A 16,733-nucleotide genomic window follows, 5' to 3' on the forward strand; every position below is an offset into this window, starting at 1 on the left:
AAAGAGATCTGTTCATGGCAAGGACACTTACCCAAATGTTGTTACAATAATAAGAAATTATCAAACAGAATAGCAATATGATTGATTATATAAACTATGGTTTACCCATCCAATGAAATACCAAACAAATCATGCTTTTAAAATATATGCCTAGAAAAGTCAGGAGGAATAGACACAAAAATGTTTAGCCATCGTTAATGTGGTTGGGGGCTTTTCATTTCTTCTTTATACTGGTCTGAATATGCCAAAATTGCTAGAATGAATATGTACTGTTTTAACTAGAAAAAGGGCATTTGAAATAAAGAAAATGAGATGAAAATTGCCATGATTATGCAGAAACACTGTTACGTAGAAACATTTGTTACGTAGAAACAATTTCCCAAATATCGCACCTGGTGGGTCCGGGGGCCTTTCTGATGCTTGAGAGGTGAGTTGAGTAGAATGAACTGCCTTTACTGTCAATGACACACCCCAACATCTTTCCTTTATTGACCATTTAAAATGGGCAAGGCACTGTGTTCATACTTACACAAGCTATCTCCTTTATTCCTTAAAACAAACCCCTGTGTAGATATTATTCTCATTTTTGCAGATGAGGAAGTTGAAGCTCCAAGAGGTGAAGTATACACGAGATGCAGGAAGGATTTGAGCCCAAGGACTCCACTGGCACATTTAACCCCTAAGCTATATTGCTTTTCTGATGTAGCTTTAAGCCTGAGCATCCTCTCTTCTCCAGATCATTTAGAGCAAGAATAAGAGGGTGCAGGGAAAAAGAGTTTTAGTATATGTCTAGCCTCAATCAATGCAAGAGTTTTTGTAACACAGACTGAACTTCACTTTGCTTTCATATTTGCTCTATAAGGTCTGAAAAATATGATATGAGCAACTTAAGTGATGCTGAAGATAAGTTTAAGAATACAAGATGAGAAATAAAACCTGAGAATATTTTCCCACTGGAAAATTTTCCCATGGGCAATGTAGCTAATACCTCTAATCTTACTCGGAACAAAATATGAGAATATTTGAAAATCTGTGTAAATACCAACCACGAAAGCATGAGTCTGCTTAATTAACATAGAACATCTGGATGGTAAAAGTTTATTTTATTTATCTGCCAATCTCAAGAGGCAAAAAGTCACTACCAAGGTTGGACAAAGCAGATAATTAACACTATAAATTTTTAGTGAGGCTGCGAGTTCTATTGGCTTTCTCTGATGGCATTAAGATACATACACATGCCCATGTAAAGGAACAATATACACTGAGCTAATTGCACAGAGACCTCATTGTTGGAACATTAACCATGATTATTTTCATAGCTTTGCAATTTTGAGAATATAACGGCATAATGGGAGCAGAAGGGGGCATAGGAAGAGGAGAAGGTGGCAGAAAGAGGCCTGAGTATTCCTTTCCACCAATAGTGAACGAGGACCAAACACAGACACCATGTGGAACAGATACTAATTCACATAACAGGAAGTGGGCAACTTAACAATCAGCTGATGCAGACTCCCTGTGGAATTCCTCTACTATGACTCAGGTCTCTTATTTTTTCCTGTATCTATGTAATTGAAATGATCTCTGGATCTTTTGCTGTGTGGAGGGAAGAAGTTCTGAATGCAAGAGATTGACTTAGTGCGTAATACACACGTTTTAGTATCCAGGAGATAACCTACGCTTTTATAACAATAAAGATCATTTGATAGTAAGGGTTGTAATTTCTGCCAGTTCCTACTTAAACATTCTTTCAAAAGAGTTATTTTATACATGTTTCTTAAACAATACATACTTTATGTAAAATCTAAGAATTAATGTGCAATCTCAAAGTCAGATTCAGTGACAAAATGCACGACCTGAATCTAGTAACACATTTACTCCTCACTGCATATAAGTTGCATGTTAAGAAACAGAGGCTGCACTTGTGATCCATGCAGTAAATGTTCATAAAAATCAAGTGAACAACTAGACATCCTTTAGCTACTAAAATTAACCCTCCCAGTCACAACAGATGTCCACAGAAATAAAAGCACTGATGGTTACACCAAAATCATGCTGGGATAAGTTAGTCCTGGAAAGGGCTGGTTGGAAGGACCACAAGGGAAGTACTGATAGTCACAAAATTTCCACTCATTTTTATATGGGATTGAGACTATTCTCTCCTCACATGGCTTTTCCCTATGCCACAGGCTTTTGTTGAAGAGGCATTTCAGGCTTCAAATGAAAATAATCATCCTTTAATGAAAAAGCTGAGAAATACCTGTCCTGAGTTTCTGATCCTGGAAACAGCTTGCTAAAGGTCCTTAAGGCAAGTGCCAGGAGTCAAAACAACTGTAGAACATTATCATAACACTGTAAATCAACTATACTTCAATAAAAAAATTTTTTTTAAATTGTAGAACGGTCTCAGGATGTAAACAATAAAATTGTTGACCAAGGAATCATATCTGTGGATGAAAACTTCTCACAGGAAGACCTATCTGGGTAATACCAGCTTCTTGGGTTTTGAAGTGCCTTTAAATTTTATATGCTAGAAGCCCTAAGCACCTTTTCCCCCTTGTAGAGACTTCTGGAGTAGAAAAAAGTTCATGATGTGCTTAAAGATAAATAAATAAATAAACCGACCATAGCATGAAGAAGCTACTCAAATACCAAGCAGTTTTGAGTTTGTTTTTGTTTGTTTTACTTTCACATTTTACTTTTGTGGTTGGCATATGGAAAACCAAACTGAGAAATCATAATGTTGGAGTATTTTAAGGGCATGCTGTCATAGATGTTAACAAGCTTATTTATACAATAAGACCTCTGCAGAAAGTGCTCAGCTCGATGCCACATTCCAGAATAGCCACCATTGGTTTCTTTTTCTAAATTGTCTATGTTTACAGGTTTCACAAATACCCCCGAAGTCTTCCCAGTGTGCTTGGCAATGATAAAATTCATGGCAATATCATCACAGTTTTGCGTTTCATCTAACAAAGCATGGACAGCTGCAGGTTGCCTCTGAAAGAGTTCAAGGTATTTGCTATGGAAGAATGAGGCTCCAATCAGCACCAGAGAGTAATGGTCACCATTTCCAAACCCTGGTGTTTGCAGTTCAAAACCTCCGTAACTGTAGACACCAGAGGAAGTAGACACATGTTTTCTTGGAACAAATCCTACAATTTGATCAGGAAATTGCTGAAAAGATGGAAAAAGAACAATTAAGTGTGGCATTTCTTTAAAGCTGACATGGTGAAAGGCAATGATTTACTACAGAAAGAATTAAACTGATTTGTCAATGTTATTTTATTCCTGGCTTCTACATCTCAATTTCCTTTAACTCCAGACAAATTCATAAATCTATGTACTGATAAGTTTAAAGGTCAATTCATCATAACCAAATATCTAACAAAATTTCTAACCTCACAAATATTCTCCTAATTTACATTATCCAATATTAATAAATTCGAGTTACCAAAGAGTCTGGTTTTTCAGAGTTTGCTATAAGAGAAGTTGACTGTATGAATGATATTTATTACAGGAGATAAGAAGATATAATGTGATTATTTTGAAAAATTGTTTTAATCTCTTAGGCGTATATAAAATTATGGATTTACATGTATCATTTTACTGTTTTTCCATGTTGATTTCAATGTTTTTGAAAGTCACCATTGATTTTAAACGATGTTTATTTTTATCTCTTTTCAGCTTGGGTGTCTCTTTTTTAAAAACATAAGGAAAAAAATATATACACACATATATACACAACACACACATATACAGTTGAGCCTTAAACAATGCAGGGGTTAGGGGCACTGACCCCCTGAGCATAGTAGAAAACTCGTCTATAACTTTACAGTCAGCCCTCCGTATCCACAGATCTGCATCTCTAGATTCAGCCAACCACCGATCATGTAGTACTGTGGTTTGTATTTATTGAAAAAATCTGAGTATAAATGTACCTGTACAGTTCAAATCCACGTTGCTCAAAGATATATATATATATATATAGATATATATATATATATATAGATGGATAGATAGATAGATATAGACATATATATATAGATATATAAGATGTGTCAGGATCTTTGAAGGATAGTATTAAAACAATAATAGTAGGATGAGAGTGACTAAAAATAAAACAAAAATCAGCAAAGAAAAGCAGAGAATCATGGAAAAGAAGCATGAACTTATAGAATTAAAAGGTTTAGTTCAATCTCACAAATAACTTGAGTTTCATTCATTGACAGAACAGACACTAAACTAGGGACACACGCACACAAGTCAGGGTGGGTTAAATCCCATTTCAAAGAACGCATAGTCTAGAGAGGGTATGATACAGATATGTGAACCAGGAATTACCACACTGTGAAAAAGCTGTAAATGCAGCTGTGCAATTCTCAGGGGGGCACCGAGGACAGGATGACAACTGTGCTGCTGGGAAGCAAAGGGGAATGTCAAGGGTTGAGTGTAAAGGCTGGGAGCCTTCAGAGAAGATGTGTCACTTAATCTATGCGATGAAAGAGATTTCACGGATGAATGGAGGTGGAAAAGGTAAAGCACTGCAAGTGGAGGTGATGGGTGAGTGCAAAGGCACAGATACCTGTCTGCTCTAATCTTCCTTCTCTCTAGGCCCCAAATCACTACACTATGCAGGGCACTGATGGGACAGAACTTTAGGAGTCAAATTATCTTGCGCAATGGATTGAAACTGTTCTTGATGGTTTTATGAATAAAACCTAAAGTCATATTTATCCATCTTTAATTATGGTTTACTTGGATTGTTCTAATTAACCACAGTTCTCATATTTCCCCCCACCCTGATATTTTCAGGAAATTGATTTTTTACCTGAAATAGAAATCTCACAGCTGGAGCATTACATTAGAACTTTTCGCGTAGGAAGCTTTTATTTATAGGGCTGGAAAAACTGCTGATATGGAAAAAATCTGTTGATCAGTACACTAGGCATGAAGCTGAAAACTGAAGTTTTGAGAATGATGATATCTGCAGAGTACTGTGACCACTTACCATTAATACCTAATGTTGTTACATCCCAAGTCGCTAATTAAGGAGAGTTACTATAGTGCAAATTAGACCATTTATTGGGTAGCACAGTGTTTAATTATTGGACAGGGCTTCAAGGTATTTGTATGCAGTTCTGGTTTCAGGTACTTGTAGTGCAACTTGTAAAAGCTGTCTACTATTAACACATATTCAGTAGGAAAAAGGAGTTTTTATAGATACCAGGCAATTTATGCCTGTTTATCCCAGCTTGGAATTTAAGGGGGTGGGGGTGGGGGAAACTGCCACTACAATGGTCCATGCAGAATTATTATCAGTATTATTAATTTTTAAACAATGGTCTCAGAATCAGAATTAAATTTTATGGATGTAATAAATTGTTTCTTTCAAAGGAAGTTCTGTGCAATATTAATACAGAAATACACTTCTCATTTGAGATACAGGCGAAAGTGCCTCTGGATTTTAGTCTTTGCTCTATCATATACCAGATTGTTGTTCTTTGGAAGTTCAGTTCCTCATTGTTCCTCATTGTTCCTCATTGTTCTTTGGAAGTCAGTTCTAGCTCTTCTTTCCAATATACCAAATATAAATCAAATACAGATAAAAGATACTGTAACTTTCAGATTAGCTTAACTGAGCTCAGGAAATCTGATTATGACAAATTCATCTACCTTTTAGATAAATACTGTCTACGCTGGTTTGGGTAACTCTCACATTAAACCATGCTGCTCTGGTTAAACACTAGATCAGACTTTATACGGATGATTTCATAAAGGATGTAGCAACATTACCTGCCACACGGAGAAAGCAAAAACAAGGTCTTGGGTGCTAATTAGCATGTCATCATCTACCATTAACACCGCTGAAATGAAAGGAAAAAAATTTAAATCAAACAGTTTGGAAGTGAAGACAGAAGTTATAAGATACAGTGGTGTTTTTATAAGTCATTCAAATGAAGTATTTTCTGAATGAAATTCAGTAAATAAAAAATGTATTCTTGGAGAGATTTGTCTAGCAGAAAAAGTTTTTACTTGAAATGTAATTGATTTTTATAATTTCCTGAGGGGGAAATTATCATGTATTTATCATCCATTATCCTAGAAACTAATGAACCTATAAATAAATAAAACCAAGGTTCTTTTAAGCAAATTACAATCTCATGTAACTGCTGAGTGGGAGGAAAAGGAGGCGGCAAAAAATACATTAAGCATAAGTTAAATGGCATTTTACTAACTTCTGTGATGCAGTAATATGTAATCATAGCATATCTTCTTTCACAATATTAACCTCTTTGTCACTGTTGCAAGATATATGCGATTTCTTCCCCAGGAGACTGCTTCTTGACATCTTGGAAACTGCCCCTTAAGTTTTTCAAAATGCTTTCTTATGATTAAATTTCCCTATCTTCTCCAGGCAATTAAGACAAGTAGAAGGCCCAAAAGCCACGCACCCACCCCCAGCTCTGGTTAGCTGCAGCCCTGCCAGACTAAGAACCCAGCTGCAACTCACCATTGGTTTCCAGTTCAGGAAAGACCTGGAGTCGATTCCTCATCCTGTTTGTTGTCTGTACTTTGAAGATCACAGGGACAGGGTGAGGCCCTAGAGAGTTCCATAACTCATCTGGTCCCTTCTCCCCAACATTGTTCCACACCACAATCACTTTGTGCAGATATGGTACTGCCTGATAATGATTTAAAAGTCTCAACAAGAGATCTGTTCTGTTGTACGTCTGCATTATGAGAGTAAAGGAATCCTGGGTGGACTTGCCCTGGGATTTTATTTCCCTACGCAAAGTGAGCATCTTGTCTTCTTTGATATTAGGAAGTAAAGCGGTCAAAGCCCCAGCTACCAGCAGTAACACAAGGATTACCACCAAAGAGAAACGAAGTACTCGAATCCCCATCACTCTTCCAGGGAGTTTGCAGATGTGGCAACACCTGGAGTAGAAATGGAAATAAAATGCAGAATCTTAGCATTCTTACTAGTTACCATGTTTTTGTTTTTGCTTTTTTGAGGAGAGAGGTTAATCATCTTTTAGCTGACTCAAGTTCAGTTCACCCTGCCTCTTTGAAAAGGTGATTTGGCCTTAGATAAAAAGTACAGTGAATAAAACTTTCCTTCTGGGCCTGCTCGCTTTGCAGCTGCAGACAAAGGGTTATCTACACACCGAACAGGAAGAATTAAGCAGTGCATTTTAAAATTTGCCCTCATTTCATTACTAAACATTTGGAACTGAGATTATTTTTTTCAGATGGGATTATATTTTTCTTGGTAGTATACTAATTCCTTAAGCAGCTTTATTGAGATATCGTTGACACATAAAAGTTGTATATATGTAAGGTGTACAACTTGATGTTCTGATATATGTATATTTCAGTACACTAACTTTAAACTTACATTTTGGTAGCAAACTTTTTTCCAAGTGAAATCATATGCAGAACCCTAATATATGAAATAATAGTAATAGCAGCAGAAGCAAACAATTATAGTGGGTTTATTACATTCTAGGCCCTGTACTATGTGCTTTGCATGTCATAGTACGTGCTTACTCAGTAAATTAAACAAATAACCACTGAGCACTTACTGTAGCATGCACTGTTTTAGATTCTGTGAATATAGCAATGAATAAGATAGACAAAGTCTCTGCTGTTAGTAGCAGAGGAAATAGTAGGGCCAAACAGATAACAAAGTAAATAAACTCAAAGCTAATTCAGCATGATGGTAACGAAGAGAATAAATCAGAATGACATGATAAGCAAGGGCCAGATTATGGGGGATCTTGTTGGCCTGAGTAAGGAGTATGGATTTTATTCTAAGTGAGATGGGAAGCCATTGGAGGGTTTTGATCAGGGGAGCAACAGAATCTTGTTTATATTTTACTAGTATTATTATTCCCATTTAATAGTATTTGGATGCTTACAGAGGTTAAATAACTTTCTCAAGGTTACTAAACAACTGAAGTAATGGATCTAGGATTTTTATCCAGGAAAAAAACTCCTGCCAGAGCCCAGGCTTTTTCATCATCATGGGCTGGGGAGTGTACTGCCAGTTTCAAATGAGGGATGTGCTGAGGTAGGGCTCTTGAGCTTCCAAAGCAACCTCCGTCACAGAACATGAGGATCACCAGGTATTGTCATCAGCTCTGGACTCTCGTATTCCTCACTATACCTACAGGATCTGCCTGAGATGGCTACAGAAGAGTAGGCGAACAAAAACCAAGGGATGTGGCCTGGAGATTTATTGGTCAAAATTTTTTGTCTGATCAAAACTCAGTCACAAATGTAAGGAAAGGTCAAATCTCATACTGTTTTACAGATACCCAGAACTCTGATTTCTTGGCTTCCAATACAGTTTCATTATCACCCCTACTGCCTCGTTTTGGAGAACTGCTGGCTTTCAATTGCTGCTGTTGTTTGATTCTTCTGCTATTTCTGCTTTTGATTTACTTACTTTACTTACTCCTCCACAAGCCTCCACAAGCTTTTGAGGGATGGCCTCATTTTCCATGCTGGCAGCTGAGCCTTCAAATACATCTCAGCACTTTTCCTAGATCTATTCTACTACTCTACTCAAGTACAAAAGTCTGAAATGAGGAAAAAGAAAGCTTAAAGAAATTTACTTATAAAAAGACTGAAAACAAAAATCAACCAGCAGTTTCTAGACATATAAAACATATCTTTAAGAAAAAAAAATAGATCTCTCAGAACCAGAAAGAATGAGATATTATTATTCTTGATGACTTTAATTGACCCATGGTCTATCCACTCTTACTACTTTTAATACAATTTTTCCTCTCAGGCTATACAAAAAACAGATACCCTTATCTATTCCTTATTACAGATAAATAATATCAAGTTGGAAAAGACTTCTCACTGCTAACTCACACCTGTGGTGTGCTAACTGTGCAAGCCACTGTCACTGTTCTTCCTTGTATAACACTGCTTCTGTACAGTTTATTTTGGCTTCCTTCATGAAAAAGTGCACTGTGTCTGTATGTAAGCTCTTGATTTTGCACCTTGTGGTTTCAGTTGGGCATCTGCAGCTAGGCCACCATTCTACAGACAATCCTAAGACTAGTCTAAATCTTCCTGTCTAACAGATTAGGTTCCAAACGAAATCTCACTTGGCTATCCAAATGATGTCCGATCAGTCTTCTGTTTTTCATCGAGGAAACTTGGCAGTGGTGGAGTTAAAGTGACAGTCACATTCCCCGATCTTGTTTCACGTTGGGAGGTGTGTTTTGTAACTGTAGCAACAGTTTTTCTCTATACAGGTCAGCAAGGACATAGAGAGGCCATATAGACCGTGCCTTTAACATCTCTCTTTAAAGTTCACAGAAGTGGGGACTGGAGAATTGCAAGGCTTATAGGGGAATACACCCCATGATGTGATAATGCGCTGAGGCCTGTGCAAGCAAAGGAAGAACTTATTCATAAGGACAAGGGAATGGTCATTGTCATTCAGCAACTCTCACTTTTCAAAAGTCCAGATTTGAAAAGAAATGTTCCCTTGCAGTAATCTTTTTGGAGAGCTTTCAAGGATATTCTCTCCTGGACTTTCTCTGCAGCCTGTTCTGTTAAGAAAAGAAATTTTGTGTTTCTCCTTTTATCATAGCTTCACTCTAAGATACGAACAAAATGAATTATTTTTGAAGTAACTTCAGCTTTACCATGATTACTTTTCAAGGATGGTGATTTAAGGTTTGAGGGCACAAATCTTTTCACTGTATACACCCTTTTACTAAAACAACGTATACTGTTAATGTGGTAAACCAAAGAGAAACCATTATGAATTAATAATCTTGGTTCAAAGGCCTTGATAATCCTTCTAATACTGACTCAAAAGCAGGTCTCATAAAACATATTTTCAGTTCTGCATAAAAATGGCTGGTTATAAGCACTCAGAGTTAAGAATCCTGACAACTGCATTAAAGTATACCCTGATTAAGATCTTTATGTTCATTTTCTTCAGCTGAGTAGGAGTAACATACTATAAAACTTACATAGCAGTGTCTCTAGTCTCTAAAACAGACATTAATAGCTACCTGGCAGTTTTAGTGGAGAAAAAGTAATGAAGATTCATCTCTATAGCCTACTATGAATATACATTGTCAAAGATAATCGTGAACGACTGTTTCACTTTTATCTACACTTTAAAGTGGGAGTTACCCCACTTTATCTGTCAGAGAAATTTCCTCTTTCAGATAGCTTCTAATCCCCTATTTTACTTGTATCAAAAATGTTTTGAGAGATATAATTTATATCTTTGGAAAGACAATGTAAATATTTCATGTAGTATTTATTAAATGATATCGCCTGATAAAATTATGTTACATTTGCAGTCTACATAGAAAAGCAAGAACAAAAACTTTATAGACTGCAGTGCAAGGGGCATCTCTACTTTGAGAATAGCTGAAGTCTGGAACTTTATTGTAGGCCTACTGGAAACAGCCTTAGAACAGTATGGAGAGTGATGATGAGTTCACAGCTATCTGGATTTCAGTTTATAGCTTTCTTCTGTCCTTTGTCCAGAGAAGAATCTATCACCTAAATCACAGCTTTGAGTTTTGAATGGGGGGATATGAAAATGAATACATCTGGATAACCTATGCCTTACTTAGAAAGAACCAAGAATTAAAATTATTTAATTTAAAATTATATCTATTGATATATATATTTCCTGGCACCCTGCCTCATTCCAGAAAGGATCTGACAGTTCTTAGTCTATCCCCTTTCTGCCCTTCTTCCATCTATGACTATAGTAAACTAAATGTGACTTTGATAAACACAGTAAATGTCAGCAAAACAAAAATCCTTCTTTTTCTCCTAATCATCTGCAAAATCAAAGATCCCCAGATGATATTTTTTGCACATATGTTAACTTATTTAGTTCCTCGTGAGTAGAGAGCACATCCTTTTAGTTATTTTGATATGGTTACATAGCATCTCCTAGACCAGCGGTTTTCAACCAGGGACGATTTTGCTCTCTAGGGAACATGGGGCAAAGTCGGGAGACATTTTTGATTGCTGTGACTGGGGCTAGGAGATGCTATTGCTCTCTGGTGGGCAGATGGCAGTGCTGCTGCCAAACATCCTACAATGGACAGGACAGGCCCCACAGCAAGGAATTATCCAGGCCTAACATGCCAGTGATGCCAAGGTGGAAAAGCCCTGCTCTACATATATTTTACCTTGAACACGAACACTGCTAGCCAGGTGGCCCCTGAAATCCCTACTGCTATGTATTACGCTCAATGAAGGATAAAGCAATGTCTCCAAAACTGCCCCAGTATCTATATGCCTTATGATACAAACACATCATAAACTCAGAAAACTGAAAGAGACCTCAGAGCCCTCCTAAGCCAGCTTCCTTGTTTCACAGATAAAGAACCCAAGGTCCAGGCATAAGGCATTTGCCTGAACTGATGCAGATGCACATATACTGTCAATAGAAAATCACTTTAACAACAACATATACATGATCATCAGTAGCCAATCTACGTCCTGTCATTTAGAAAGCTTAGGACTATAGACTGCATTTTGAGTCTATAGTTCTGAAACAGAGGTGCTAAAACATATTGATAAATAGCTGAATTTCCTACAGTATCACATTTGAAAAACAGAAGTTGCTGCAACAGGTCATTTCTCACTTCAAGCTGTTAAGGAAAGAATTTCTGCACTGGTCGCATTAAATTAGAGCAAGTTCTTCTCCTGGCAGCAAGATTGAGTGAGCCATTCCCTTACAGGTAAATCAAGTTCAAATAAACACCGAAGACACCATTTAAAACAGACAGCAGACACTAAGTACCTGTGTCTCTACCTCCCTCCCTAATCTCACCCTGTTATCAGTAGCAAAGGCTGCCTGACAGTCCTGGCGTTTTGTTTTTCCCCTCCTAAGCATCCTGTACAAAGCATCAAATTGCTTCTCAATACTTCTTCAGGCAGCTACTACCAATTAATTAGATTTGCTTTCTCATCATTGATTTAAGAGGAAATAACATAAATATTATGTATAAAGGCTTCTTAAAGCACTGCGTCCTTCAATCCAGCTATTTGTTACTGAGGCAGTGAGGCCTTCTCTACCCTCAAAGTGCACAGGTCTGAATTATGCTAGATGAAAGTTCCTTCTCATCTTGCATCTTTCTCCAGGAATTGACAATTAATTGTATGATAATGATGATGGTGGTGTTTGGAGATGACCAAACTTATGGGCATATATCAGGGCAGGAGAAGGAATGGCCTTATTCTTAAGAGGAACATCCACGACTTATAAGGATCCAAGGAGTCAATGCATCCTAAGAAGAAAGCCTAGAAATAGAAAAACATTTTTAGCTCAGTACAGTGCCATGCAAAATCAGTTCCAGAAATGGGTCAAAAAGAAGCCAAGTACATCTGCAAATACATTACTTTTACCATTCCAGGACACTGAAGCTTTTTACTTGAACTTCTCTCTGTTTTAGTCACAGGAAGATGGAGGGGAGGCAAGAGTGTTGGGAAACAGAAACCTGGAATATTCTATGGAACCCTCTCCCTTTTATACAACACTGGTTTTCAGCAATAAACTCACACTGCAAAATCGTTTCTCTAAGAGAAACAGATTTCATACACATGAATTATGATTTGTAAATAGCTTTAGATATTAAACCTAACAAAGACGTAATCTTAATTCATATGAGCTTCCTAACTTTATTAGAGGAAGGTCAGAATATCCATAGTAGTTATGTCAGTCTATAAACATTCCTAGGTGCTTACCATGCACGAGCCCAGCACTGTCAGGCACTAGGGATGGTAATGAGCAAGGCCATCAATTCCTGCCCTCACAGAGCTTAGCAATAGTAATGGAAGTTGTCAGACCTCTTCCCTCTTTATGTTACCTAACAACTCAAATCAGTAATGTTTCAAACCTTCAGAGACACGGGAATTAAAATATATCCACCCCATTTTGTAGATGGGCTAGCTGAGACTGAGAATATTAAATGATGTTTCCTGAGCCACAGAAAGAGTGGTGGGTCCAAACAAACTCCCGACTCTCACACTTGACCTACATTGTATTTTTAGTGTCTTTCAAGTAGTCTCTGTTTTCAGCTTTGTTCTAGTCTACAAGAATATTTCAACTTTGTAGGTATTGACTTTATACTATAACCTGGAATACTATTTCAATGGATAAGATCTAAAACAGGCAATACAGTATTTTCTAACAGACTCTGGCTCAAGTAAAAACTCTTATTTCCAAGGAAACAAAAACACCTCTATAGGAAACAATTTTTCTCAGATAAAAATACTGGTATTTCACTTATGTCCATGGCAGCATTATTCACAATAGTCAAAAAATGGAAGCAACCCAAATGTCCATTGACAGATGAATGGATAAACAAAACGTGGTACAGACATACAATGGAATATTATTCAGGCTTTAAAAGGAAGGAAATTCTGACACATGCTACAACATGGATGAACCTTCAGGACATCATGCTCAGTGAAATAAGCCAGCACAAAAGGACAAATACTCTATGATTTCACTTACATGAGGAATATAGAGTAGTCAAATTCAGAGAAACAGAAAGTAGAATGGTGGCTGCCAGGGGCCCAGGGAACAGAGAAATGGAGAGTTGTTGTTTAATGGTTATAGAATTTCAGTTTTGCAGGCTGAAAAAGTTCTTGAGATTGGCTGCTCAACAATGTCAATACACTTAACACTATTGAGCTGTACACTTAAAAATGGTTAAGATGGCAAATATTATGTGTATTTTACCACAATTTTTGAAAAGTAAAAAAAAAAAAAACTGGTACTTACCTCATTATGGTAAAGTTTTAATTTTTGAAAAAAATTTTCCTTATGGCTTCAGTAATTGATAGGAACAGGCTCTCTTGGCACTATTAAGGGAAATCAAAGAATTTTCTGTGATGTTTTTGTCAATCACCAGGAAATTTAAAAAAAATGCTTTTTAATGCTATCGTCCATAGGCTTTGAATTATTTTTAGAAATTAAAATTTGCTATACTGTGTTCTAAAAACTACATTTAGGCAATTAGGTAGGTGCTACCTGTCAGGTTGGTGCTAACATTGCTATATTTTTTGTTTGCATCTTTCTCTTAGGTATCCAGAAGCAGAATAAACTCACATCATGCTGATGATCTAATGTGTTTACACTTTTGAAACCAGAACATATATGCCATGGAGCAAGACCTCTGAATGCATTAGCAACCTGCACTTGTATTCAATTTCTAGATTTTTAAGTATCTGTAGTTTTATCTACCATCAAAACTCCTTTTTTCACTAAAGGTTCATAAGGCATTCAATTTGAAGTACTAAAAAAACTCAGGGTCTATAATAGGGTTGCAGGTAAATGTCAGCGTTGATTACTGAGGAATGACAGATGGCATCCTTCCTATTCCTTACTATTGCCCAAAAGGAGCTGGAACCTTGGCTGGAGATGAGCTTCTGCCCCTTAATCTTCTCGGCTTTCATTTCTCACAGTCCTTAATCACATGTCTAAGAAGTTAGGGATTTTTTCCCCCATATAGTCTGCACAGTTAACCTAATGCAATTAATTAGTAGATGATCTAAACAAATATTTAAAAGTTCAGGGTAGAAATCCATTTATTGGTTTAAAATGTTCATTAATATATCTACCTATTTTATGATCTTATAAATCCATAACATATGAAGGAATTCAGAACTGATTGGAGACCAGCAAGATACTGCATCTGTAATGACCACCTGAATAGACCTGAAGAATCATTTTTGATTTTCCAAACTTATATTCTTTTCATGATTCAAGTTACTGAAGGGGTAAAGGGATGGCTTAGCATGTATCTGGACTCATCAGGTGACAGTTGTTCCTCCTCGCTACGCCAAAAGCACCTCTTGTGTACATCTTAAATAGCATTTAGTTCTAAAATCCTGAACTGATTTGCCCTCTCCTCACATCCCGCTTCTTCTTCCCATAAAATTCCTCCAGGGAAAGAACTTTATCAGGCTTTTTAAGCTACCTCCCTTCCCCCACCCCGTGCCCAGCACAGAGCTTAGCACATAGCAGACACTCATTAAATGATTGTTGAATGAATGAAACTAACTTTAATTTTGATATGACAACATATACTGGTTAACATATATGGGACAAACATTATTTCAAGATGACAAATCACGTGAGACATGTCAAACATTTTCCACTCATAGCACTTTTCCTGATTTAGTGTCCAATTTATATTTCTAATAAAATATTTAGTATTGAAGTTGGTAATTATGTCGTCTAAGAAAGAAAGATGTGAAGTGGCATTGCCACTTTTTGAAAGAAGGCCCTCACCGGAATAGCTATCTTATATTCTGGGGAGTGAGCAGTGGGGAATTTAGGAGTTCCAGGACCACTGTAACTGAAATTAAACTTCAATTTCTCCAACTTATTTCAAAACTATTTGAAAAAGGGTATCGCAGATTTCTCCATAACCCAGGTGAACAATTTCTCATCTGCAGCAATATAGGGCAAAATGTAGAATTTATTTTCAAAGGCAGAATACAAAAACACAGGCTCAGATTGCAGCTGACCTGGATGAGTTAAGAGAACGCTGGAAACCAGTTGCTGAAATTTAGTTATTTCCATATATGCACACCCCACCCCCACTCCCAGTTACATCATACTGAAATAAAGCAGCTTTGGAGAAACACTCAATCGCTGTGGAAATATTTATCTTCAACCTAGTTTGTACCCACTTAACGTTTCCCCAGCAGTGCAGTACAGTAAAACTCAGTCTATGGCTAATATAAAAGCTTCCTAAAAATATAAGTAAATGTTACTAATGGAAAATATTTCTATGTTCAAATTAAAATAATGAAATATACGCCAAGAAAGACAAAGACAAAATACTCTGTCCAGAACTTAATTTCTGAAATCTAGCTGTTTTTACACAGCAGTTTAATTAACACGAACATTTAAAAAAAAATTGTAGAATAAGTAAATTTTATTTTCAAAAATAAAACCACAGAATCACTACCCCACACACTCACAAAGTTCCAAGAAGGAGTGCAAAACACATATATTCTCACTGCAAAAAGATTTTTAACACGAGAGCATTTTCCTATTTCCTTACCTCGAGCGCAGAAGACTGCAGTGGTACCTAGCCGATTTATTTGCTTCCAGCTTGGTTACGATGAAACGAAAGGGGGGTCTCGCTTGCTCATTTTTCATTTTTTTTCCAAACCCAGCAGCGTGCATTCACCCGGCATTACTCACCGGATTGATAACCTGGATGAAACGCTGCCCACAAAGAGAGAGCCTGAAGAAGAGGGCAGTCCCGGGTGGCCGCCCCTCCCTTTCGGTGACGCTCCACTTCCTGTTAGACTAAAAAGCCGTTCCCAAGAAGCTCGGTTTTGTAGTTTCTAGCCCACCTCCAAAAGCCAGTCCTCCTTTGCCCCATTTCTCCCCCCAAGGGTAACAACTTTTAATCATTCAGGTGATGGACCACCTGACCTTACCCAAACAATTTCCCAGAGAGGCGTTGGAAGAGGAGTTCCAACCACCGTGGGCGCCCAGCACTGGCCCGCCGGGCTCGCCTTTGGCGCTCCGCAAGCCCTCACGTCCCACCAACGAGTCAGTTTTCCCTGCACTTCCCTGAAACTGGTTATGGGGTTCTCACGAGAATTAGAGCCGCCGCGGCGGCCTCCGGGATGACCTGGAAGTGAAGGGGACGTGTAGGAACTCGAGTTTTGGGTTATGAACGGATTGAGATTGTCGG

The 16,733-nt window shown here is 37.5% G+C and overlaps 1 protein-coding gene across 5 annotated transcripts; it reads right to left on the minus strand.

Moving 5' to 3' along the window:
* Positions 1-1,084: 1,084 nt before the first annotated feature.
* Positions 1,085-16,689, minus strand: EXTL2 (exostosin like glycosyltransferase 2). 5 transcript variants are annotated; one of them, XM_027114486.1, is made up of 6 exons: positions 16,089-16,203; positions 13,796-13,875; positions 9,477-9,575; positions 6,512-6,939; positions 5,794-5,864; positions 1,085-3,174 (listed from the first exon to the last, which is right to left on the minus strand). In XM_027114486.1, the coding sequence occupies exons 2-6, from the start codon at positions 13,798-13,800 to the stop codon at positions 2,686-2,688; spliced, it is 1,092 nt and encodes a 363-aa protein (XP_026970287.1). In that variant the 5' UTR covers positions 13,801-13,875; positions 16,089-16,203; the 3' UTR covers positions 1,085-2,685. The 5 variants fall into 5 exon arrangements, with proteins under 5 accessions (XP_026970287.1, XP_026970285.1, XP_026970288.1 ...); XM_027114484.1 differs by lacking the exons at positions 9,477-9,575; positions 13,796-13,875 and adding an exon at positions 16,474-16,689 and having other exon boundaries at positions 16,089-16,255; XM_027114487.1 differs by lacking the exon at positions 9,477-9,575 and having other exon boundaries at positions 16,089-16,689.
* Positions 16,690-16,733: the final 44 nt, after the last annotated feature.

Source organism: Aethalodelphis obliquidens, unplaced genomic scaffold (genome assembly GCF_003676395.1).
Source record: "Aethalodelphis obliquidens isolate GAN/ISIS:26980383/991018 unplaced genomic scaffold, ASM367639v1 scaffold13, whole genome shotgun sequence".
Lineage (NCBI taxonomy): Eukaryota > Metazoa > Chordata > Mammalia > Artiodactyla > Delphinidae > Aethalodelphis > Aethalodelphis obliquidens.

Bases quoted from the DNA above. Each gene is read 5' to 3' on its own strand.
- EXTL2 (XM_027114484.1), bottom strand. From the start codon at position 16,213: ATGCACGCTGCTGGGTTTGGAAAAAAAATGAAAAATGAGCAAGCGAGA. The intron at 5,865-6,511 runs GTGAGTTGCAGC...CTTTCATTTCAG, and splicing joins TCCTGAACTGGAAACCAATG to CGGTGTTAATGGTAGATGAT. The intron at 3,175-5,793 runs GTAATGTTGCTA...CCATCTTTTCAG, and splicing joins TTGCTTTCTCCGTGTGGCAG to CAATTTCCTGATCAAATTGT.